This window comes from Furipterus horrens, unplaced genomic scaffold (assembly GCF_987537825.1).
Source record: "Furipterus horrens unplaced genomic scaffold, mFurHor1.1.pri manual_scaffold_11, whole genome shotgun sequence".
NCBI classification, from domain to species: Eukaryota; Metazoa; Chordata; class Mammalia; order Chiroptera; family Furipteridae; genus Furipterus; species Furipterus horrens.
The window spans coordinates 100,878,370-100,903,005 of NW_028327181.1; the positions used below are offsets into that span (position 1 = coordinate 100,878,370).

The window sequence follows — 24,636 nt, forward strand, 5'->3', positions numbered from 1 at the left end:
CCGGGCCAGAGGCTTCTGTGTGTTCCTCACTGGCTGGGGCTGGGGCCACATCCACCCCAACAGCCCTGACACAAGCAGCCTAGCACGCGGGACAGCAGGGGCCCCAGCGGACATGTGGGTCACTAGTTCCCCCACCCTGAGGAAGGCCCCTCACCGGCACGGTGCTCTCAGGGGGTGGGGGGACGCTTGCTTTGCGGGTGGGCACTCTGATTCTGCCCTCTGTGCCCAGACAGCGTGCAGGTGGGTGGCTGTGGGCGGTGACACAGGCAGCTGATGATGCCCTGATGCCTCTTCCCAAGTAGGACAGGTAAACAACTCCCAGGCCAGTAGGAGGGGGAGGCCCGGCTTTAATGGGCTCTGTGCTCGGTCTGTGAGGCGCCCCAGCAGTATCGGGGACCTTGCGCTGCCGCTCACCATCCCTGCACGTGGGCACGGGCACACACACACACACACCCCTGCTGTGGAGAGGAAGGAGGGAGGGGGGGAGAGGAGTGAAGTCAGTCCTTTAAGTTGTAGTTCCGGATCCTGGGGGGCCGCTGGCAGCCTTTAGGTTTTGCAGGGTGAGCTCTGAAGGGTCTGGCGGGCCTGGCCTTGGCCTGGGCGTCCATCTTCACGCCTTTGACGGCAAAGCCCGCCTGTGTCCCGGCGGGGCTCTCGCTCGGCTGCTGCTGGCCCTCGGCTGCTGGAGGTGCTGTGAGCTCTGTCGGGTGAAGAGAAACAATGGGAAGGAAGGCCTGTTACCTCTCGGGGCTGCAGGCTGTGGGCTCTGGAAGCAGGACCTGGAGACCCCGCACCCTGGTTCTCTTCCCAGGAGCCTGTGCAGGCCAGGGGTCCTCCCACACCGCTCAGTGGCAGCAAGGCCCCGCCCCGGTGTCCCCATGCTCTGTGGACCTGGGCCTGCCCGTCCACTGGGCACCCGGGCATTTGGCCCTGAACACTCGGTGTCCGGTCATCACTATTTCATAAGAGGTCCCACGGGGGCAGTCAGGCCCATGCTTGACATGGCACTGCCCCGGCTGTGGCCCTCCCCTGCCTGTGGCCACGTTCCCCGAGCCCCTCCAATTGCCCACAGCCCCGCCCCCACCCCCTGGAGCTTCCCTCTGGTTTTCAGGTTTTTAGAACTTCGGTGCATGAGGGCTATGACGCAGCGGGCGCGAGCTGCAAGCGCAGAGCCGGTCCCCCTCACGGGGCCTGAGACCCCCCAGCTGCCGCACAGTGTTGTGGCTGCGGGGAGAGTGAGGCCTTGGGGGCCCGCCCAGCACATGGCCGTGTGTGGCACAGGCAGGCCCTGAGAACAGGGAGGGCCAGCTGGGCAGCCTGGGAAGGGAACGAGCAGGGCCACGGGGGGGTGGGGGCTGCGGGAAGCACACGCAGGGGAGGGCACTGCGGCCGAGGTCCCTGCCAGCTGCACCTGGGTGCCCAGCCCTCCTCTGGGGCCCTTCTTCCATCTGTGCTTGCACGCCCCACGGCCTCCCTCCTGCACCCTCGGACTGGTCCTCCTCCTGCTGCCCAGTCCTGGGGGGTGAGGGTGGGGTCCCTGGATGCGTCCTCAGTCTCCAGCCCCCTCTTGCCAAGTAAGCTGCAGGCCACGACCTTGGTCAGTTCCTTCCTGCCGCCTGGGCGCCGGCCCCAGTGCCCTTGAGTCCCCTGTGATGCTGGCCCAGGCGGCTGTGTCAGGCCCTGCACACCCTGAGGCCACCGCTGTGGCAGCGGGAGCTGGGCCCTTGCTCCTTTGCTAACTGGTTCGCCTTCCCCTTCTCACCCAGCCTGTTCCGCCGGCCCAGCCCAAGCTTCTCTTCCGCCTGGTTCTGAGCTGGCCTCGGGGCATTCTCAGGTGCTGCTTCCTCACCTGGCTGCTGCCGGTCCCTGAGACGCCAAGGCCCCCAGCCCCAAGCGCCAAGCAGGACTGGAGCCTCCTGCCCCACTCTCCAGGGGTAGCTGGGGGGGCCCGGCAGGTGGACCTGCACCTGCAGCCTGGACGAATCTGATCTCGTGGACCGGCATGGAGTGGAGATGGCCCTGGTCCCAGCCCTGTCCGTGTCAGCCTCCAGCCTTCCTGGGCTCCTGAGGGCTGTTGGAAGGCTGGGGACAGGGAGCCCTCCCTCCCTGGGCCTGGGGCGGGACTCAGGGGACAAGGGCTCCTCAGCCAGTCCTGTCACCCGTCCTCCCTGCATGTGCTGATGGCCCTCATTTCTGCTTCCACAAGAGCCCCGCATGCTCCGAGTTCTACACCCCAGGTTTCCTCACCCTCATCCTGAACCCCCTTTTTGATTAGTGGATTCATAGAGATTGAAGCCTAAACACTGGGTGAACAAGATAAAATTCATGAAAGATACATTTTACAAAGGTGCCCGCGGGGGCTGCACTGCAGGGTCACCTAGGCCGGCTCCGGCCCTAGGCTCCCCATTGTCTCCGTGCCCTGGCCTGGCGCATGGCGGCCAACAGTGGAGGTGGCCTCTTGGCGGGAGCACAGCAGTGAGGCAACGCTCTCCTTTTGCACAGAAACGTGGCCGCTGGTGAGGGCAGGGAAGGGCTGCCCACCCTGTTCAAAGCGCCGTGAGCCGTGACCCTGGCCAGAGGCTCCCCACCCTGGGGTGGGCCCCTGACATCGCTCTCTGGAGGTCTGGTGGTGGCCTCTGGACCCCACAGGGCAGCCAGGCCGGCAGCGCGTGCAGACGTGACGCAGGCAGGCTCCAGGCTGCTGCGCAGGCCCCGCGGTGGGGCTGGTGGCGCTCCGAAGGGTCTCTGTTGCTCCCTGTTCAATTCAGCCCAAGTGGGAAGCAGGGTGCCTGGGAGGGTGCCAACAGGCCCCCAGGAGGCCCAGCCTGGCCTGGAGGCAAGGCAGGCTCTCTAGGGCCTTCGCTGTCCGAGGACTGCAGGTGAGCTTTTCTGCACAAACCTGCCTTGACCCCGATGGGCCCCGGCCAGAGGGACTGCGCTGGCGGCCGCCCGGAGCAAGCAGAGGAAAGCAAACTAGTGGAGACGGATGCCGGTCCCTCCCGGGCCCCTCCTGGCCAAGGCTTCCCACGTGGGTTCAGGGAGGCGACAGAAATTAATCCAATGAACCAATGTGATGAGCATTCGCTTCCTCCTCCACAACGTGGGCTGTGCCTGTGCCCTCTCCTCCCTGGCGCGGCTGAGACGCAAGCCTGCGGCGGGCAGCCTGTGGGCACGAGGCCCCAGGCTGATGCCCCATGGCGAGGCCGGCAGTCTGCAGGGCCCCCAGGGTGGATATGGAGCCTGTCTGCAGGGGGAGAACCAAAACCTGGAGTGGTGGAGGGCACCAGCCCCAGGTCCGGGTGGAGGTGGGCGGCTCCGACTCCCCAGTGGCCTCATCAACAACTCCAGGCTCCCCCAGTAACCCGGGTCGCAGTGGCCTGGAGAAGACATCGCGTCAGTCCTGACGCAGCGCCCACCCCTGGATACAAGTGAGAGGGGCTGGGCAGGGGAGGAGCCCCCCTCCCGCCCCAGGTGGCTCCTCCAGAGCGGGCTCTCGTGCAGAAGGGGCCCTGGGCTGCCATGCGGCCTGGGCAGGCTCACTGCACCCGGGGGTGGAAGCTCTTCTCGGAAGGGCACCGCTTTCCTAGGGGAGGCCCCTCTGTCTCCCTTAGTGACTGTGGCCGCGCCCCTCCATCCCCCAGTTTCTGTCCACAGGGTCGGGGGCAGTGAGCCATTTCCACCAGGGATTAACCTACAGCATGTAGAGAACACAAGGCCGAGACACCAGGCCTGACAGTAACTGCGGCCTCCGGCAGCTCCTTGTCAGCGTCCAGTGGGCACAGCGGAGTAAGGGGCCTGCTGCAGTTTTGAACTTCTGACCTATGCCCCTTCTGTGGGGGGCCAGGGTTTTTCCCCCACCCAAAGGGTTCCCTGAGTCCCCATGTGAACCAGGGAGGCTCGGCCCGGGTCACAGAGCAAACCAGGAAACACACACCTTTGCAGCAGGGTCCACTGGGCATTTAAAACCATGCTGTGGCCCCGGCTGGCGTGGCTCAGTGGATGGAGTGCCGGCCTGCAAACCAAGGGGTCGCTAGTTCGATTCCCAGTCAGGGCACAGGCCTGGGTTGCAGGCTAGGTCCCCAGTTGGGGGCGTGCGAGAGGCAACTTCACACTGATGTTTCTCTCCCTCCCTTTCTCTTTCCCTTCCCCTCTAAAAATAAATAAATAAAATCTCTCTTTTTTTTAAACACCATGCTGTGAATTTTAAGCCGTCAGGTCCCCACCTGCTCGGATTGCGACGGGCACATGGGGGTGTCACAGGGTACTCCAGTCACCCTGGCTCCAACCGCCAGCATCAGAACACACACCAGGCCCAGGAAGCCCCTCCCTGTCCTTCTGGAGCCACAGAGTGAGCCCCTCACATCCCGGCCACAGCCCTGCTGTCGTGAGGCCCACCTGAGCGTGGGCGGCGTCCGGAGGGTGGAAGGTAGGGTCCGCAAGAGCCACACCTACGCTCAGCCCTTCCACGCCTGTGTCCTGCACACACCCCAGAGCTGCCCGCAAAGTGGGCACAGGTCCCGCTTCTGTTCGAGGGTCCATGTTGCAGGCTCTCTTAGAGGAAGTGCCTAAATCAGGAGAGGAAGCCCAGCAGATGCCTCGAGGGACGTTGTCTGGCCGGTGGCTGGGTGGGAACCAGGCGGGTGACAGGCCCTGTGACCGGGCGATGCGGAAACAAGTCAGAAGGTAAATATGTAGGAAACAAATAACAGGAGAACGAAACCCAATAGATAAGAATTCAATAAATGAAGCCCTGGCTGCTGTGGCTCAGTGGAATGAGTGTCGGCCTGCGAGCCAAGTGTCGCTGGTTCGATTCCCAGTCAGGGCACGTGACTAGGTTGCACGTCAGGTCCCCAGTTGGGGGCTTGAGTGAGAGGCAACCACACAGTGATGCTTCTCTCCCTCTCTTACTTCTTTCCCCTCTCTCTAAAAATAAAACAAACAAACGAATAAATTATAAAAAAAAAAAGAATTCAATAAATGTAACTGAGTTAAACTGACACAAAATTCTCAGACTGGATTAAATAAAACAAGATCCCACAAGATGTTGTGTGAAAGACCCATGTGAAACAAAAGACACATGAAGTTGAAAATAAAAAGAATAAAATAGAATTAGGCCAAAGGTGTCACGAGAGGCAAAAAACCATCTGTGCTGGTGAAGAAAGGGCTTCAGTCACAGCAAGTCCCAAGCGGCCACAGCGGGAACGGGCGGCAAGGGCTGTGGGGGCTTCCCCGCGCCCGTGGGGCCGCCGCCGCGCAGAGACGGCGCAGCTGCACCCGGCGGAATCCGTGTCCGTCACGAGGCACAGGAACCAGTGGGCAGCCTCGGCTGGGCTGGGCACAGAGGGAGTCCCGATCCATTCCACACAGAGTGGATCAAGTTAGAAACCAACCAAACTTCCCCAAATCGCGCTGCTTGGAAACCGCTCGACACGCTACTGACTAACACTCGGGTTGTACAGGAAGCCATAAATGTGTCGGGACGGTCAGGGCTTGGACGCGTGGGGCATGGCCGAGACACTCGCCGGGAGACTCCGCTGCCAGCAGGAGATGACCTTCCCCTCCAGCCCGGAAGCTGGAAAGAGTGAACGTAACAGAACAAGATGTGAGGAAATGATGAAGGCAAACCTCAGTGAAACGGAAACTCCAGGAAAACAAACAGAACCCTGACTGTTGTCTGCGGAGATTAATAAGACTGATCCGAACACGGGAGGGCACGGAACGGGGCAGGGAGTAACCGGGCAGAATCGGGTGTAATAAAGAGCTATTCACTGGCAAGTTAACAAAGCCTGGATGAAATGGAAAATTCCAAAACTAGCACTGAACAAAATAGCATTTCAACTGCCCAGTAGGTACGAGGGAAACTGAAATGACAGCCACACACACCCTTCCCTGGAGCCCCCCGGCCCCCGCTCAGGAGGCTTCGCAGAGGCGCCTTCTGAGTTTTCACAGCCACCAGAATTGCAGAGGACTGTCCGTTTCTGTCTTTTTCAAATTACTCAGAAGGTAGAAAGAGTGGAAGCTGCCTAGCTCATTTTATTCCCTAAGCAGGTAAGGGCGGCACAGGTGGAACTGTAGGCCCGCTGCAGAGGCAACCCAGAAACACCAGCAAATCAAATCAATCCGGTATTAAAAATACGTCACCGCCCAGTGACACTTGTCCCAGCCTCAGGAGCCCTTCTGTAGCGTGAAGCAGCCCCAAAGGAAAACAGCCTGTTTATCTCCATCCAGGCCGGAGAAACATCTGAGAGGGTTTGACACCTCCCTACGTAAATCAGGAACATAGGGGACACTTTTTGCCCTGACAAAGGCCCCATTTCAGAGACACACAGCCCTCTCTGTGCTTGGTGGGAATGCCAGCCTCAGGCCCCTCCAGAGAGGTAAGGAGCCCCACGTCCCCCGTGAGTCCCCGTCACTGCGGTACTGGGGCGCCGGCCAGCTCAAGGAGCAGAGCACGTACAGATGGGAGGGAAGAAATACAGTCATCACCTGAAGACAAAAAGCACCGGAGACAAACGATTAGCGTTAACACGGAGGCTCAGCAAGGTGGGTGACCAAGTACCCGTCAAAACAGTGAAGGAAACATCGGAAACACAGGCCTGCCCGCCCCGCGTCCTGAGGAGGCTCCTGGCACGGGCCAGGCCCCTTTGTAGCTCAGTGTCTGTGGCTGCGACTGCCACCAGCCCCCTGGTGGCCTCCCCTTAGCAAAGGAGGACAGAGGCGTCACAAAGTGAGCGTGATGCTGGCACGCTTCCCAGAGCCCCACCAGCCCCGCACGTTCTCCCTCGGAGGCCTGGTAGACAGTGCAGAGCTGCATCTGGCCTTTTCTTCCCGTCGGCTTTTTAAAAAACATTTAAGTAAGAAACTATCAAGGCTTTATCTTTTTATATAGGTGGTCCTGGTTGTCAGGTAAGTAGAAAGGATGCAGACAGTTCTCATGTGTAAACAGGACGGACCTGCTTCAGGCTGCATTCCATAACGCCACAGAAGTGGTACGCAAGGGCACGGGTGGTCCTGGCTGGTGTGGCCCAGTGGGCTGAGCGCCGGCCTGCGAACCAAAGCGTCACCAGTTTGATTCCCCGTCAGGGCACAGGCCTGGGTTGTGGGCCAGGTCCCCAGTTGAGTGCCTGTGAGAGGCAACCACACATTCACGTTTCTCTCCCTCTTTCTCTTTCCCTCTCTCTAAAAATAAATAAATAAAATCTTTAAAAAAGTAATAAAGTAAAATAAACCGACGACGCTGCATCTGCCTTGCTGAGTCGCTGCTGGAGCCGGGCAGGCAGCGCTACGGAAGGGCTCACCACACACACAGCCAGAAAGGGGACGGGAGGGGCCTGGGGCCCCCAGGGGTGCCGCAGCCTCACGACAAACTTGCAAAGTTTTGTTTTGCTTGAATTTTTGAACACGATTTGTGCTACGTGGAGACTCCTACTTGACAGCTTTCTTTTCTTTCAGCACGTCCTCTGGTTCACGCCGCTTCTGGAGGGAGACCTGCCGTGGTTTTTATCCACAGTGATCTCTACGTAATGTCCTTTAGGGTTTTAGCTTCTTCACTGATTTGCAGAAATTTGATCACGAGTTTCCTCGGGTGGCACACGTGTGTTTATCCTGCTGCACGGGGTAGTTACCCTTCCTGGAACTGTGAGCTCAGTTTTCATCAAAGTGAGAAAAAAAGTGCTATAATTTCTTCAGATACTTTTCTACCCCTCCTTCTCTTCTTCCTCCCTCCCTCCCTTCCTTTAAAAGGGTTTATGTACTTATTTCAGACAGCGGCGTCGGAACATGGCGGCGCAGTCAGTGTGACCGCAGGAGGGGGTGCGGCTTCTACCCCGGCTGGGCCAGCTCCGGGCACGGGGGCTCCTCCCTCAGCCCAGTTCCTTCGGGGCATTTGCGGCCAACACTTCCTGTTAGTTCTTTGTCAAAACATGGCAGCAGCTGGACAACTCAGGGACTTTTGATGTATGCAAATGAGCCATATGCAAATTAACCCAGTCCCAGCCCCGCCCCCCAGAAGTGGGAATGAACTTTGCTGGTTCCCAGAGGAAATGTCCATGGACCTACCACGACACATTGACTGGGGAAGGGCAGGGAGACGCGAATCCCTTGTTGAACGTGGTGTGGGGTGAGACTCACCCTAACCGAAACGTATGTTCGGAAACGACCGTGAGGAGCAGGAGGCACTTGCTCCAGGCCCTTCTGGGCCGTGGGGAGCCTCTTCTCCCCCTCCCCCGTGCCTATGGGCCCTCAAGGGGCACTGGGAGTCTCCCCTCTTACCTTCCACCCCTTCCCTCCATAAGCCCAGGTGTGAAGCCCTAGACTGCTCTCTGGGTGGTTTCTCGGAGCGAGGCAGCCTGACAGCAGGGAAGGAAGCCTGCCACGCAGGCATGTGCCCTGACCGGGAATCAAACCGGGGGCCTTTCAGTTCGCAGACCGCGTCCAGCCATGGAGCTGCACCGGCCGGGGCAGACGGACGGACGGACGGACGAGGCCGCCGCGACGTCCCTTCTGTGTGTCGCTCTGGAGAGGATGCCCTTGTGCCTCCAAGTTCACGTCCTTCCTCCCGCCGCCTCTGCTCGGTGGTCAGCCTCGTGCCATGAACTGTCTTCATCAAACACGGCACTTTTCAGCACTGGAAGTTGTTTGTGTGTTTTTAAATGTTGAACTCTTCTCACTCTGTACATGTTTTATAAACACGTGGATCTGGCCGTACGGCTCTCTCGCTACCGTTGTCTGCGGCCCCGTCACTCCTGTCATTTCTGGGCCTCTTCCCAACACTGGGTTCCCGCTTGGATCTGGATCACAGCTTCCTGCGTCTCCACAGGCCTTGGGTTCCTGATCCGCGTGGGCATTGTAAATGTGGTTGCAATTTCCCTGACGTTTCTAGTGCTGGGCTCTGCAGGTAGAGCCCTTGTTCATGCATTTCAAACACTGTTTTCAAGCTTTTCTAGGGTAAGTCTGGATAGGCCATCACCCCGAAGGCAATGAGCCCACCTACTGACAGTGACTTCTCTGGGCCCCCAATGAACAGCAGTGATCCTTAGGGACACCCCACCCCGGCTGGTTGGAGCTTGATTGTCTCCCTGACCTGTGAGGCTCCGGAAGGGGCTCGGCTCAGAAGCGTGTCTTTTCTTTGCGTGGATCTGTGGAGTTTTGTTCTCTGCTTCTGTTCCTATGTGGATTTCTGGAGCTGTGTCCTGCAGGTCCCCCACTTTCTGGACTCTTCCCTGCAATTTCCAGCCCCTCGGCCCCCCAGGCCCCAACTCCCGTTTCCTCCAGTTGCTAAGGCTGCTGAGCTCTGTCGGGTGTCCCATCCCAGGGCCGAGGCCCAGACGTCCTTTGGGCAGGAAGCAGCCGGAGCTCACAGCATGGTTTCCCACCTCCTGTGGTCACAGCCCTGGGCTGCCCGCGTCCAGGGCCTGAAGGCAGGGCCTCCTCCCACTCTGTCCGGTTTTCTAGCTGTTTCTGGAGGGATGTTGAAGTCTAGTCCTTGCTGGCCAGATGCAGAAGTGTGCGCTGCCAGGCTGAGCCCTGAGTAAACGCCACTCAAGAGCAAGTTGACTTGGCCGTTTCTTAAAGTATTTGCTTTGTTTGGAAAGTTATTTCGACACAAGTTTTTCCCCAAGTGGCAGTAGTTCTTTCATCATAACGACCTCAAGAAGAGAGCTAACAAAGCTCTGTTTGAACACCTTTTTCTCAAGAGGTTCAGAGGCTACGCTGTGCTTCTTCAAGAGTCTCGGGTGGCGACAGGCCATAGCGGCAGGAAGCTGGAGTGGCCACCCCATGCAGCGCCCGCCACCCGGCTCTCAGAATCCTCCGGCTGCACACAGGAGGGTGCCATGGGCGGTGCACACCAATCTCGTGACAGCGTGACAGCGTGACAGGGACCTGGCCCTGGGCCCTGAAGGCAGACCCAGCCCGTGGGGAGGGTCGGTGGGAGGAGGCGGGGCCTGTGGAAGCTCCGCACTCAATGCCGTCACCAGTGCCACAGGAAGACTGTCCACAACAAAGCTCTGGGGTTCTGACTTCTCCTTCCCTTTTCTTCCTTCTGCTTCAAGAAACACCCCCATGTCACAGCGGGAGGGCCAGGGCGTGCGTGGCTGCCATGTCTGCGTGCTCTGGGCTGCAACCCTTTCTCTTCCATGAACAAATCCTTTTTGGCGACGAAACACCTAGTCAGTATTATTTCCGTCCAGAACAGTTCCCCGGAGGGCGCTGGCTGTCCCACTTAGTCCCCCAAGTGTAGTAATGGGCAGAGCCACCAGGACAGAGGGAAGTGCAGACGACGGGACGGGACCCCTCACCCCTGCGGCCCGGGAACAGCTGCCGTCACAGCGCTGACAAGCACCCATGCTCCTGTGGGCCGTTTTTGTGACATCTGCCTCCTGAGGCCACCGTGACAGTGGCTGTGCGCACACAAGCTGAGCCTGTGACGGACGGTGCTTCCCTGTGGTCCCAGCTCAGGGCCCTGACCGGCGTTTGCATCATTACGTGTCCGGGGTGGAGGTCACTCGGTCCTTGCCTGGCTCACGGTGGCCTCTTTCCTGGTGGGCGGCCTGGCTGGTCTCTGGGCTGCGTGGCGCGAGGTTCTCTTCGGCCTCCTGTGTCGCCGCGGCGCGGCAGCGGCCTGCGCAGACTCCAGGCCCCAGGGGAGCTCTCTGGGTCGGGCACAGAGACGAGGGCGCAGACGGAAGCACAGTGCAGCCCCTGTCCTCCCAGGCCACCCGCCCTGTGTGCTTCTCACTTTGCTTTGTCATCAGAATTCCCATCATGAGCAGCCGCTGCGGTCGGGGCAGCGCAGGGCGGCCAGGCCATGTCCCGGGAAGCACAGACGCAGCTTCAGAGGGAGGCCCTAGGGCACTGCACTCAAAACCTACGGCACCGGGAGGAGGAGGAGGCCCTGAGCCCCCTCAGGGTCTGGCGCCCAGCCCAGCTAGGTTGCTGGGTGTGTGGTCCACCCACGCGTGAGCCGCATGCTCTCTGGGGGTGTCTCAGTCCTGCCCAGCCAGGGAAGGCGCTCGCCAGGGCCGGCACGGATCACTGTGGCCCTCCCTCTGCTTCCTGGTGGCGCAGGCAGAGCCATGCTGCAGCGGGAGGGCCCACGCCCGCAGGCGTGGCTGCACCCGGCCCCCAGGAGCGTGTAGCTCCGAAACTGAGCTGCACTTTGGCCCCCACTTTGTCTTGGCCTTTCCATTGGTTTCCAATATTCAAGACCCGAAGCTCCCTACACAAAAACGAGATTTCCAGCTCTTCCTCTGGGGTGGGGCTGAACCAATAGCCATGGACCGTCTGAGGTCTGGGGGCCCGAGCCCTGACCGCGGCACCAGGGGTCCGGCGGGCCCACTGCTCTCCAGCCCACGGAGGTCCGGGCTGGCCCAGCCCCGGGACCGTTGTACCAGCGGGCGTGCACCGCGGTGCAGCGGCTGATGAACACGGGACACCCCTTGGGGGCAGAAGATCCCAGACGGGTGCGTCCCAGCGACTGCTTCCTAATGGGCAGCTTGTCCTCTGCACTGGGACTCGGGGCTCCTGTGCCATGAGAGGGCAGAAGGGGACAGTCTCCACGTGAGTGACGAGATAAACTTGGGGAGACGGGCTGGGGACCAGGAGGTGGGGCCTGGCTTCCTCAGGCGCTCGCTGTGGAAGGAGCCCCGGGAGCCGGGGGGCAGGCAGAGGGAACTGACGTGGCAGTGGCAGGGCCACCTCAGAGCCAGGGATTCAGACCCACACGAGCTTCGCAGGAGCAGGGAAGGACGTTTAGACGTAGCGGCGAGCTTCCGGCATGTAGCAGACAGAACCGAGTCCGTTTTGGCCCTCGGGTTTGACTGAGAGACTGGTAACTAGTAACGTGGTGCAGGAGTCCTCCAGAGCCCCGGGCGGCAGGTGGCAGGTCCCCAGGATGCTGTCTCTGCAGCCCAGGCAGGGCTGAGCGTGTCAGTGGCCCTGTGTGGTGGGAGATGCCCGGCGGGCACTGGCAGACCCAGTGGTCGGTCTCCTGTCCCTGTGGTCCACCCCAAGACCTTGGTCGTGACCTTGGAATGTCCCACAGCCTACACAAATGGGCTGCGGTGAGAGTGGAAGGCCCTATGGACTCTCAGAGCAGCGGGGTGAGCAGAGTGGGGCAGTGGCCAGGGGCTTCCCTGGTGCGGCCGGGCGCCTCGGGACGGTTCCTCAGCTGCCCCAGGCTCCTGTGGCTGCGACCTCACCCAGCAGAAGCCCGAGGGGCTCCTCGAGCTCGTGGTGGACGTAGGCCACGCTCAGCTATGGCCACCTGCACCGTCAGGGGCCCTGCTCTTCTTCAAAAGCGAGAAAACCTGGCTTGTTGGAGCCACGCTGCCATGGGGGGCGGGGGTGGGGCTGGTGACAGAGCCAGTGGCCAGCAGTTAGCACGGTGCCACCTGCCCTGGGACCCTTCTCTGCCCGCTGGACTCAGGGTCTGGAGTCCAATGGCGTGGATTCTGATCCTGACCCACAGGAGCTGCCGGGAAGGGCCCGAGGTGGGGCTGAGGGCGCAGGGCACAGGCGCGGGAACGGCGGGCTGTAGCAGGACACCTTTGTTTTGCCCTTTGTCTGGGTCCTCAGCTAACGGCCTGCCAAGTTACCTGACTTACTGTCACGCTTCTGCGCCCCTTATCTCAACATCGCATGCAGCCCTTTCTACAGGAAAGATACTTTGCCCCGGCTGGTGTGGCTCAGTGGATTGAGTGCTGGCCTGTGAACCAAAGGGTCGCTGGTTCGATCCCCGGTCAGGGCGCCTGCCTGGGTTGCTGGTTCAGTCCCCAGTCAGGGGCGTGAGAGAGGCAGCCACACATGATGTTTCTCTCCCTCTCTTTCTGCCTCCTTTCCCCTCTCTCCAAAAATAAATAAAATCTTTCAAAGGAAATATATTTTAACTTCAGGAGAAACTAACGTAACTTGCCAAAGGACAAACATTTAAAGAAAAAAACGCAACACTAACACTGTGTCCCTTTAAAATTCATGTCCCTTTTTGTTCCTCGTTGTTAGTTTGAGGGTGGAGGGTCCCAAGGACGGGTGCTCAGGGGTCTGCCAGGCATTAACCCAGCAGACATTCTGCAGGAGCTTCCCGCTGCCACCTATTGATCTTGTGACAATGTGGCCCTTCCCCCACCCACCCCACCCTGTCCCTCTGGAACCCCAGGGCCTGGAATGGAGGTTGGGACTTGGGACCTCTGGCTGTGTGCTCGCCGGCCTGGGGCAGTTGCTCAGGGCCTGGGCCTCGGCTTCCTTGCCGGTGGCTTGTGGCATTTGTTCACCACGGGGCGCAGGTCCCCCAACACAGGCGAAGCACGAGGAGCTCTCCAGCTGGGCTCCGCTCTTTGAAAAACCCTCTCAGACCACGTTTATTTGTAGAAGGGGTTGTCCGGTCCCCTGCCCCGCCCGGCCCCTCCCCAGAGTCTGGGTGGCTGTCCCCTTTGAGACTCGTCTGTCCTGCTGTGTTCTGACTTGCAAAGGTCGCAGTGAACCCACGTTGCCTCGCTGCTGCCTTTCCTGGTCGCCTCTAAAAAGGCACAAAACCTGAACCGCTGAACCGGCAGGGACGGCACTGGCAGGGTGGCAGAGGGCAGCTGCCTCCCTCTTCCCCTCGAGCCTCGCCGTCTCCGTGTTTCTCAGCCGCGAGGAGGAGTCACTCCCAACCGCAGGCTGGCATTCCCTTTGCCCCAGTGGCCGCCCCACAGCCTGCAGGGGCCACGCCGACCGGCACTCCCAGCAGGCCTAGTGCCGCCGCCCCGGCCCCTGGCTGCCTGCGTTTCCCAAGTGCAGCTGACCCGCTCGGTCAGTGGGTCACAGTGCTCATGTAGGGCTGACCTCTGCTGTGTTGCTTAAGAGGATCTTTCCAGTTTCATTATTTTTAAGGTTAAGAAAAGAATTATCTTAGATATTCCTGGTTTTCTTTTCTTTAAAGATGCTATTTTTTTTTAGAGAGAGGGGAAGGGAGAGGGAGAGGGAGAGAAACATCCATGTGCGGTTGCCTCTTGCACGCCCCTAACTGGGGACCTGGCCCTCAACCCAGGCCTGTGCCCTGACTGGGAATCAAACCGGCGACCCTTTGGTTCACAGGCCGGTGCTCAGTCCACTGAGCCACATTAGCCAGTGCATATTTCTGGTTTTCAAAAAATCCTCACATGAGGACTTTTTTAAGAAGATTGTTTGTTTTCAGAGAGAAGGGAGGGAGGCCGAAAGAAAAGGAGAGAAACATCGATCGGTTTCCTCTCCCAAGACCCAGCCTGCAACCCTGTGTCCTGACTGGGAACGGAACCAGTGACCCCTGGCCTTGCGGAATGACACCCAGCCAACTTAGCCACAGTGGTCAGGACCACCCGAGGAAAGCTTTAAAATGGACTTTAGACAGGGAGGGAGGGAGAGGGAGAGGAGGAGGCAGAGCAGCACAGACGTGAAAGCAAACCATGGACAGGCAGCCTCCCGCGGGCGCCCCGACCGGGGACTGAACCCGCGACCTTCTGGTGCACAGGACGCTGCTCCAACCAGCTGCGCCACCGGCCGGGGTGATGTGTGTGATTTTTAAGTCACATCTCAGGTTCATGTCCTGGTCCTCTGTGAACACTCAGCGCCAGTCCTGCACGTTTCTAGGTCTGATTTCAAGCCCCATCCCTGCGCCCAGTCGCCATGACGAGGGAGGTGGCTGCTCTGGGCTGGTCCCCTCCCCGGAGGGGCGGTGCTGTCCCCACTGACCCCACTGTGATGCTGGCGCTGCCAACTGAAAAATCCACTGTTTTTAGCTTCAGGAGAAACTCTGCCCATATACCCGTCAGAATCATACTACCTGGTTACTGCATTCGGGAGCACAGCTGCCTTTGGGACACTTCGTCCTTCCATCTAGGAAGGGTCTTTTTTGCGCTTGGCAGTGTTTCTCACTTTGCCTCAGGGTCTGGACCCCGGACCCCCCTTCCAGCTGTCTCCCTGCAACAACCCCCTCGCCCTGGCACCTGCTGCGAACCTGCCTGTGCAGGCGAGGGGTCAAGGATCAAGGATGGCAACCCCCACCCCATTCTCCCAGCAGACGCGACCGAGATAAGTGAGAGCGACCTATGGGGGCTGGTGCCGGGGCGTCGGAAGCCGGGGGGCCCACACGGGCACGGGGGTGTCCGCAGGTGCGGGCAGGAGGGGCTGGGCTGCACGCGTCTGGGAGGAAGGGAGACGGGCCGCTGCAGCGCGGAAACACGTGGCCCTCTGAGGCTGCTGCCGCCTGAAGAACGCAGGTGAGAGGCGGCAGGTGTGGACTCGCACCTTTGGACAGCGGGTGCCAGAGGAAAGGGGACGCTGTGCTGACCCCGAGGCCCAGGCCTGGGTGTGGCAGGGCGATCCGGACCCCAGGCCCCAGGGAGCACGCTCGGGCCCTGTCCCGAGTCAGGATGACCACAGCCCTGGCCGGGTGGGAAACAGGGCAGAGCGCGGGCGCCTGGAAAGCCGGAGGGACAGCAGGGCGGGGCCACGGGGGCGGGGCGGGGCGTGGAGGGCGGCGTGGTTCTGGTCCCACCTCAATACCGCGAACTTAGTGCCATCTTGCGAAATACCAGGTTATAAAAGCCATTCACGTGATTTTGTGCAGATGCCTGAAACTGTTCAACTGCTTCCTGCCCATTTTCACCTCTGCTCCCGGAGACCGTCCCCACGCCGCGCTGCACCATAAAGGTGAACGTGCCCACGTCTCAACTAGAGCTCTTCCGAACCAGCAAGGTTTGAACAATAACCTTATAGCGCGCAGAAACAGCCTACGGGTAACTCAATTACGCAGCTCAAGTAAGATACACGGAGAGCAGAAAGTCATTTTGCAGATTCCATAATGAAAAAACTAAACTGCTTTGATTTCAGCTGCTTCCTCCCAACTAAATCTTCCCCAGGGTGCGCCAAAGCCTGTGCTGAAATGCTGACGGACAGACGGCTGGGCTGGGCGTCTCACCGCCTCCCTCTACGAGGCCACTGACAGCCCTTCCACTTTCTGGACAAGGAACCTCAACACTGTCAAGTTCTGGCAGCAGGTTCCCAGGGTCTAAGGCTGTCTCTGATGACTGTCAAGGGGAGGCCATGAGACCAGGCGGCCAGTGAGATGGAAGAGCTCTGGGGAATTAAATGAAACAGAATTAGAGAATTAAGTAAAGGAGAGAGGAACACCTGTGGTCCGGCCTCTGCTGTGATGGGAGCTACAGCAGGCGCTTCGTAACCGGTAGGAGGAAAGCGAGTCCCAGAGGAGCAGCCTCGGGACTAGATTTGCTGGTGGAAAGACGCCCATTTTTAATCAGCGTGTCACGTCGCCACGCACACCGTGTGCTGGGAATGCTCTCAGATGCCAGGACTTTCTACAGGTGCCACCATGAGATCTGGTAGGAAAACTCTTGCGAGTGCCGCTCATTAGGCTGCCCTTTGACTTGCGACCAAAAGCATTTAAGCTGATGCACAGCACCCCTGCCCCTCCTGCTCCCCCTTGGCACACTCCAGCCCGGCCTCCGTCATTGCCCGGGAGCCACATGACCTGCTGGCAACCCCATCTAGTCCCTGCTGGCTCCTCAAGCGACACCTCCCAGTCCTTTCTGCCAGCTTCCCACATCTCTCGGGGCACTGGCTTCACGTCACACTTAAAAGGGGGAAACAAAGGGAAGCTGCCGGAGCCCGGCTCCCGCTGCCAGACCCGCAGCTGGGCCAGGTCTCCACGCCACTTGCAGTCCTGCCCGCCAGGGTCCTGGCAGCCTCTGCTGCAGACGCGCCTGCCTCGGGGTCTGCTCTGCACACAGCCAGCCCGGGAGCGCGTAGCTCTGAGGCAGGGGGCAGACAGGGCAGCCTGCCACAAAAGACGGGCTCCTCCCCTTGGGCTTCCTCAGCTGAGACACATGCCGAGGACACGGGCCCTGCCCCACTGTGCCCATGTCCGCTGTGGGACAGGAGGACGAGGGGACTCCCCACCGCAGCAGCTCCTCAGGGCACGGTGTGGTCATGGTCGGCCCCGCCTGAGCACACGGGTCACCGCGCCTCAGCTGGACGCTGTGCTGGAGACCCGCTGCCCCGGGCCTGCAGTGCAGGATGGGGGCATGGCAGGAAGGACACGGCGGGGCTCACAGGTGACCGAGCCAGAGCGTGGGAGCTGGGACTCGCCTGGCAGCCAGGTGCAGCTGCTGCCCGTCCTCACTGCCCTTTGTGACCCGCGGCAGCGGTCCTGGACACCCCTTCTCACCCACCTGGGGCTGAGTCGTCCTGGGAGGCGAGGCCAGACAGACTGGACCCCAGGTCGAGTAGCTTCCATGTGTCCTGGAGGGAGCTGCTGGCGAGTGACGAGGACCTTGGGGTGTGATGGCCACTGTCCTGGCAGAGTCCGCGAGCCTGTGGTGGCTTTGGGGACCGGTTTTCTTTCTGACTAGTTGACTTGCAGGTAGCTGTGGAGATTTTGTGTTGTTTCTATAAAAGTTAGAAAAGACAACATTATCCTTGAAAGCCACCCCATCTCCAACCCAGAGAAAATGACAAGGCTCCCTGTCCCCCTTCAGGTAGGTGACAAGGCAGTGAGACCTCAAGGACCAGGAGAGAGGCCACGGGAGGCAGCCTGTGCTCTGTGGCCGCCCAGGTCCCTCTGAGCCAGTGCAGTCAGTACGGGGCTGCGGTCTGGAGAGAAGGCACTGACCGAGGCCCCACCGCTACGGCTGTGTGAACGAGCGGGGCCCTGAGGGGCATGCCAGCACCCTGAGCGATGCCCGGCAACCAGGACGACAGTCACTTGGGGCCACGGCCTCCCCTGTGACCCCAATCGCCGCACCCCCGATGCTGCGCACCTGCTCTGCCGCCCCTGGGCCTGCTGCAGCGTCCCGTGGAGTGTCACTCCTGCGCACCGCCGGTGCCGAGTGGGGCTGCGTCGTCCCTGAGCGTTTGGGGAAACGCTCCACTTTGGCATTCTTAGAGTCCTGCCACGGAAATCAACATAGAAGGAACTCAGTGTCTGTGGGTCCCATCGGCGGAGTATGTGACTGGGTTTCCCAAGATGAGGAGGAAGCACTCCCCAAATTGCTGGTATTAGGCACTTACTCTGCTTGGCCCACCAGCCAGGACAGACTGAGCCCCCACCCTAGCCGCACTGCTCCTCCGGCCACTCCCACGGTGCACATGCGCCTCCCCCTGCAGAGTTGGCTGCCCAGCCCTGACCTCTCGCCCCCTCCCAGAACGTGAACTGGGACCTCATGGCATCTCACGGAGGAGCAGGCTGCCTGCCGCCTGGCTCTCTCTAATTCTAATTCATCCTAAATAAACCGGAATGACAATTACACGCTGGGAGAGTGTATCTGCAAAACGTCCAGCAGAGGAGGATTAGTATCAAGACTCATTACTTAGAGCAGGACAGAGGCTCGGACAGTGAGGGAAATGAGGGCCCAGCCACCACGACAGAGTGGCAGCCACAGCGCCACCGACTGCAGAGCCGCCGACCTCCCGTAACTGACGATGGGAGGCAGAAGGGTGAGGGCCAGCTCCGGCTGAAGGAGACACACACACGTGTGCGCGCACACATGCAGCCGCACCAGCACACACGCACACATGCACACACCCACACACAAATGTGCACACACGTGGTCACAATAGCACGTGTGCACGAACACACTAACCTATGTGCACATTCACACGTGATGCACGCGCACACATGGCCATGCTAGCGCAGTGCGCCTGCACACATGTGCACTCGCGAACATGGTGCGCACACACGTGTGCACACACATGTTGGGAGCAGTGCGGGTCATGGACTGGCTGCTTGGTTGAGGATGGCTTAAAAGAGGTGACTGCCAAAAACTGAATAAAGAACATGCATTAAATTTTGGACTGTAGCCCTGGCTGGTGTGGCTCAGTAGACTGAGCGCCGGCCTGAGAACCAAAGGGTTGCAGGTTCGATTCCCCGTCAGGGCACATGCCTGGGTTGCCGGCCAGGTCCCCAGTTGAGGGCGAGCGAGAGGCAACCACACACTGATGTTTCTCTCCCTCTCCTTCTCCTTCCCTTCCCCTCTCTCTAAAAATAAATAAATAAGTTTTTTAAATTTTGGGACTGTATTAATGGTTAATGTATGTTTCCCAGCTTTGATAATTTCCTGTAACTGTATGTCAGGGTGGCCTGTTTCAGACATAAAGCAGCTTGATCCGTTACTTACTCTCACTGGCCCAGGAATAAGCTGTCTGTCTGTCTGCCTGTCACCTCTATCTAAGATGTGAGGAAGGCACAGGGGGGAAGAGAAGAAGACAAAGTAACACAGTAGCAAGTTAGCAACTGGTGGATCTAGGTGACAGGTGTATGTGGTATGTGCTATTATCATTATTTTTTTTAGATTTTAATTATTTTTAGAGAGAGGGGAAGGAAGGGAGAAAGAGAAGGAGTGAAACATCAACTGGTTGCCTCCACACATCCCAACCTGGTACCGAAACCTGCGACCCAGGCGTGTGCCCTGACTGGGAATTGAACCAGCGACCGTTCACTTTGCAGAATGACACCCAGCCCACTGGGCCTCACTGGTCAGGGCTGTACTACTCTCACAGCTTCACGTAAAAATAAAACTTGAAAATTAAAAATTAATTAAAAAACAAACACAAGCAAAAGTACAGGTTTTTAGCACATGACAAATATGTCAGTTCAAGATCAGTGACAGTTAGTAAAACCAACAACGGTGGAACGGGTGACGAGTTATCTAAACTCGGAACCGAGAATCAGCCGGCAGAGCACACTGACCGAGTTCATTGTATCTGTAAAAAGTGATCTGCGGACCAAGAAACTGGAAAACTAAAAGGCAAATGACAAGTTCGAGAACGACGCCTACAGAACAGCGGCAGCCTCCTTAATATATAAAGAGCGCTCGCAAACTAACAAGTGCACGTACACCAGGAGAAAGATTTTCAACGCACATCTATGAGTAACCCAGAAAAGGAGAAACAAATACCAATGAAGAGATTAAAAAAGTTAATACCACTAAAGATACAGACATTTTTAAAAGATGTCATTTTAAACCTAATTCATATTGGTCAAGATAAAAGATAATACCCAGACGGATAAAGCTACAGAACATATGTATGACACAATCTATGATTTTAAAAACCAGCAGTGAACAGAATGAAATGTTACTGGCAACTATGAAAATCAGAGGCTTTTTAGGTTGTGTGTATTTGTAATTTGACGTTTCTGTAATGAAAAGTAACACTTAAGAAATTAGTAACAGTGGTTACAAATACATCTCTCGGGTGACAGAGAGCTACCTGAGCTGTGACCACGGGCTGCAGCTGTTTCAGAGGTGGGCCCCGCTCCAACGGTGCCTCGGGCTCGGGACTGGGGTGGGGCTGGTGTGGTTTCCCTGGAAACAAGGTGAGGGGAAAGGTCGGTTCTGTGTGCACATCACCTCTGGGTTTCTCTCGTGCTGAAGACAGACCCGTGTCCCTCTTCGAAACCCAAGCCCCTCCTCCGTCACAGCGTGCTGGGGGCGCCCGGCTGTGAGCCGTGTGCAGGCCCCGGCATCTCGGCAGGGCCACTTCCTGCAGCCACATCCTCCCACGGCTCCTTGGAGCGGCAGAAGGAACACACCTGTGAACAGACCTGAAAATACACCTTCCCTGCAGCAGAGCAAAACGGGAAGCGAGGTTTAGGTACATAGTCAGCTGTCCATCTCCAAGGGCCCGTGTCTGCGGCCCACACGCACAGTCTGCCTGTCTGGAAATGTAGATCCGAAGACCTGGACCTGCGCCGGAGGGGTGTGGCGGGCACAGGAGCCAGAGCCTGGTCAGCAGGGCTGGAGCCAGGACCAGAGCAGGGCTGGTCTGCCAGCTCCCCGCAGGGCGGCCCTGCCCAGAGGCAGAGAGGCGATGACTGGCCTGGGCAGGTGTGGGGGAAGCCCGAGGGCTGCTCCCTGGCGGCTGGAACCGTGGAGGGTAGCCGAGAAGCGCCTGGAAACAGCACACACAGAGCGCGTGGGGCCTGGCTTCGGCTGGACAGTCCCCTGTGTTTAGTGCTGTTAAAGCCTGACAAGATGGTCGGTCACAGTTGGTTGTCCTCAATGACCGTAGACACAACTTATGAACCAGAGAAATCATCTCCGCAAAGAGATGCGGACAGACCAGTGCCGCCCAAAGCCTCTGCGCCCGCCTGGGAGCCTACAGTGGAGGGCTCCCTGCAGAGCAGGGCTGAGGGGCAGCGGCTCCACACTGCAGGCCTCACACAGCGCGCCGTCCCCGCACACTTGCCTCCCTCCGACCGCCGGCCCATGTGCACGGCCCCCCCGACACGCGGCCACAAGCTCCCTCGCCCACGTGTTGCGTGTAGGTGCACACACACGTATGTGCAGCTGCGCCTCGCTCGGGATGACCCGTCTGGGTCAGGGACGCAGACGGGCCCACAGACCCTCCGGCTGGCATGAGAAGACACAGAGGATGAGAGCCAGCCCGGGGAGCGTCCCCGGGTCACTGTTGGGCGGGAGAGGCCTCCACGGGGCCGGGGACTCGCGGGGAAGCCGGACATCGCAAGTCTGAGAAGTGCGTGCAGACAGCCCCGCTCCTCGGGCCAGTTACCACGCAGGCCCGGACCCCACAGCCCCGGGAAGGACGCAGCCCATCCCCAGTCCTTTGTTCCTGGAACATGTCTTCACATCTGTGAGGGCCTTCTAAACAGGTTTCTGAGAGGAGGATCGCTGACCCGAAGGCTATGGAGAGAGGTGGCCGAGCAGCCGTGCAAACGCTTTGGAGAGCAGACACAGGCGGTGTGCGTCCCGGGCACGGGGCGAGGCGGGCTGGCCCCCCCCACCTTCCGAGGGGCGCCCGCCCCCGAGCGTGGCCTCTCCTGGGACTGGCGTCCCTGCCCCGGGCCTCGCCCGTTTTAGGACAACCCTTCTGGCGGAGAAGCGTGCTGCGGACACTTTCCCAGGCTGGCATTTGTCTTTTTCTTGGCTTGTCTGTACCTTAGAGATGTTTTAAAATGCGACGGCATCATTTCAGCTGCCCCGCTGGTGTAAGGGTTTCACCTCAGGCCCCAGCAGTGGGGCTCAGTGGGCCGGGTGTCATCCCACAAACCAGAAGGTCACCAGTTCGATTCCTGGATGGGGCACATGTCTGGGTTGCGGGTTCAGTCCCAGGTTGGGGTGCATACGGGAGGCAACCAATCAATGTTTTCTCTTTCTCCCCCCAACAAATGAAAAATAAAATAAAAACTTAAACATTGCCCCTTATTTCGGGGAGCCTTTCTCACTGCAAGGACAAGCTGTGTTACGGGAGGCGGTTCCAGCTGGACCCACATCACGGCAGGGGTGAAGGTCCCAGAGAATGAAGGGCAAGCACCCCAGGGACCCTGCGCCAGGCCGCTCGGCGTCCCCTAGGGAAGTGCTCTCCAGGTGAGAGTATGCGTAGCTTTCTAGCAAACCGCAAGTGGCCACAGTGACCCGAGAAGAGGCAGAAACCCACAGAACCTGTCATAGGAGAAAATGCAGAGTTGGAAGCCCACTGTGAGCACAGGCGCCTGGAGCAGGACTTACCCTGGTGCTGGCGCCCGACCCTCAGACAAGGCGCCCGCCGGCCACCAGGCCCCGGTCCCACACTGACAGCCGGCGGCTGGCCTGGCAGCCAGGACTATGCCTTGAGCGGATTTGGGGCCTGGCGGGCAGGAACTGGAGGAGGCGGGAGTACAACACCCGGGGCTTCTCAGTGCGTGGGCTCAGGGGCTCAGGGCACGGCACCGAACATGGGCCATGGACATGAGAGACGCCCAAACCTGCAGAGCACTTGTATGAGTTTATCTGAACCAAACTGACGACAAGGCCAGGGAGCAGGGTCTCCCAAGTTCCAGGGAGGGCAGCTTGCACGTGGGATTCAGGCGGGGATGTGAAGACGCTTGCAGGGAGGTGGGAGAGAGCAAGGCGGGTGGGATCACAGGAGACTGAGTTCACCTGACGCTCAAGAACACAGGGCAGGCTGGCCACTGGGAACGTAGGCCTTTCGCTGGAGAAGCTACAAGCCGGGAGGGGGGGTCACCCGCCCCCACCCCCCCGGCCTGGCAGTTAGGGACTTCGGAGCAGATAACCACGGGGTTACTTCCTGGAGAGGTGCTTTCCTGCCCACAGTGCCCCTTTGCACACTTTGAATTAAAGTTACTTGAGAAGCTGCCGGTGCAGAAAGGACACTCTGACTAGCCAGTGTCCTGGAAGCAGGAACTGCCCCTGGTCACAGAGCCTGGGGACTGGGCCCGAGGCCGTGGAAACAAGCTGCCGAGACTCCTCACTAAGTGACTCCCAGCCCCAGCTCTGGGTCTTGCCAATGCCTCAGGGATGGATGGTTTCTTTGTCTAAAGTGTGAGAGCTGCTTGCTTTGGCCATTTCTTTAGGTTTCGTTTCTGTGAGATCTCCATAAGCCCACGTTCAACCGTTTCTTCTCCCTTTGATCTGTCTTGAGTCAGTTTAATTCTTACACCAGCTGGGAGAACCTAGAAGAGTGGGGGCGCTTCCCAGCAGGCAGGTGGCCTTTGGGACACTGGCTGGGCTGCTGCCCTCGGTCCCCTCCAGGCGCCCTGCCCACAGCCTCCCAGACCTCGGTCCAGAGTCCGGCGGAAGGGCAAGTGCTGAGTCTTCTCCTTCCTCTTCGTTCCGGGCAGAGGGAGAAAATATTTGTGCGATGCGGGTCGTGGGCCAGCGACTCAGGGCATCTGGTCACTGAATGCTCTCAGTGGTGCTGATCGCCTTTCCCCAGAGAGGCTGTTTCTTGGTCTCTGTGATCTTGGCTTTGTGACCGACCGATGAGAACAGCTTTTCTGGTCCCCGCCATTTGGAAGGCGCGCTTACCGGGGCGCACCGGGTGGCCAGCTGTGCAGACTAGGGTCCTGAGTGCCTCTGAATGGCTGTGGCCACTCTCGGGAGCATGTCACGAGAGGCCCCAATACTTCCTTCCCAGCGGAGTCTGACAGGGCCACATATTAGCAGGGTTGTGGCTGCAGGCGCTGCACACTTTGTGGGAGACCGGAGGCCCAGTGTGCACCCAGCACCCTAGGGGACAAGGGCGCCTACTCTGCTCCGAGGTGTCTGGGTGCTGAGAGGACTGCCTTCGGGGCACCTCTTGTGTCCACGGTTCAGCCATCGGAGGCTTATTGCTTTGAGTCACTATTGAGATAAACCCTTTAAACAGGAAAAGCACCTAAACGGAAAAACAGATTTTTTAAAGGTCCCAACCCAGAAAATTGTGAGTCTGCTTTGTGAACTTGGCTTCGTAACCATCCTTTGGGGACCCAAACTCTAGCCAGATAGAAATGTGGGTTTTGCACCTCATTTGCAGTCAGATGTGGCCAGACAGAAAGTGAGGAGCACATGCTCTGCAGTTAGTTCTCAAGGAAATGACACCCACAACCACAATGGCCACCACAGGGACGTTCTGATCAGATAAGGGGGCTTTCGAGTGCTCTTCAGAGCAAGGGCTTCCCAATCAGACAGTCGGGAGGATGAGCTGCCTGGCTGAAGTGGCCGCAAAAGGCTGCAAAATTCCCGAACAGCTTCCAGAAAAGATTTGTTACAAAGGCCAATAAAAGAATAAAGCTCTACGAGGTACCTAGACCCTCGTGCTCACCCTGCTCCTGGCTGACCCTGTGGGAGCTGCCCTTCCTGAAGCCCCCGTGGCCGGCCGCCACCT

At 59.2% G+C, this 24,636-nt stretch overlaps 1 protein-coding gene across 1 annotated transcript in view; it reads right to left on the bottom strand.

Annotated features, from left to right (window-relative positions):
* Window positions 1–330: 330 nt before the first annotated feature.
* CCDC57 (coiled-coil domain containing 57) overlaps window positions 331–24,636 on the bottom strand; it is a 56,173-nt gene continuing 31,867 nt past the window's right edge. The window contains exons 16-20 of the mRNA XM_090257603.1: window positions 20,242–20,336; window positions 17,805–17,921; window positions 17,205–17,421; window positions 16,994–16,998; window positions 331–698 (exon numbers count right to left, since the gene is read on the bottom strand). Of these exons, the coding sequence (XP_090113729.1) occupies window positions 498–698; window positions 16,994–16,998; window positions 17,205–17,421; window positions 17,805–17,921; window positions 20,242–20,336 (635 nt within the window). The 3' untranslated portion in view covers window positions 331–497. The remainder of the gene's footprint in view (window positions 699–16,993; window positions 16,999–17,204; window positions 17,422–17,804; window positions 17,922–20,241; window positions 20,337–24,636) is intronic.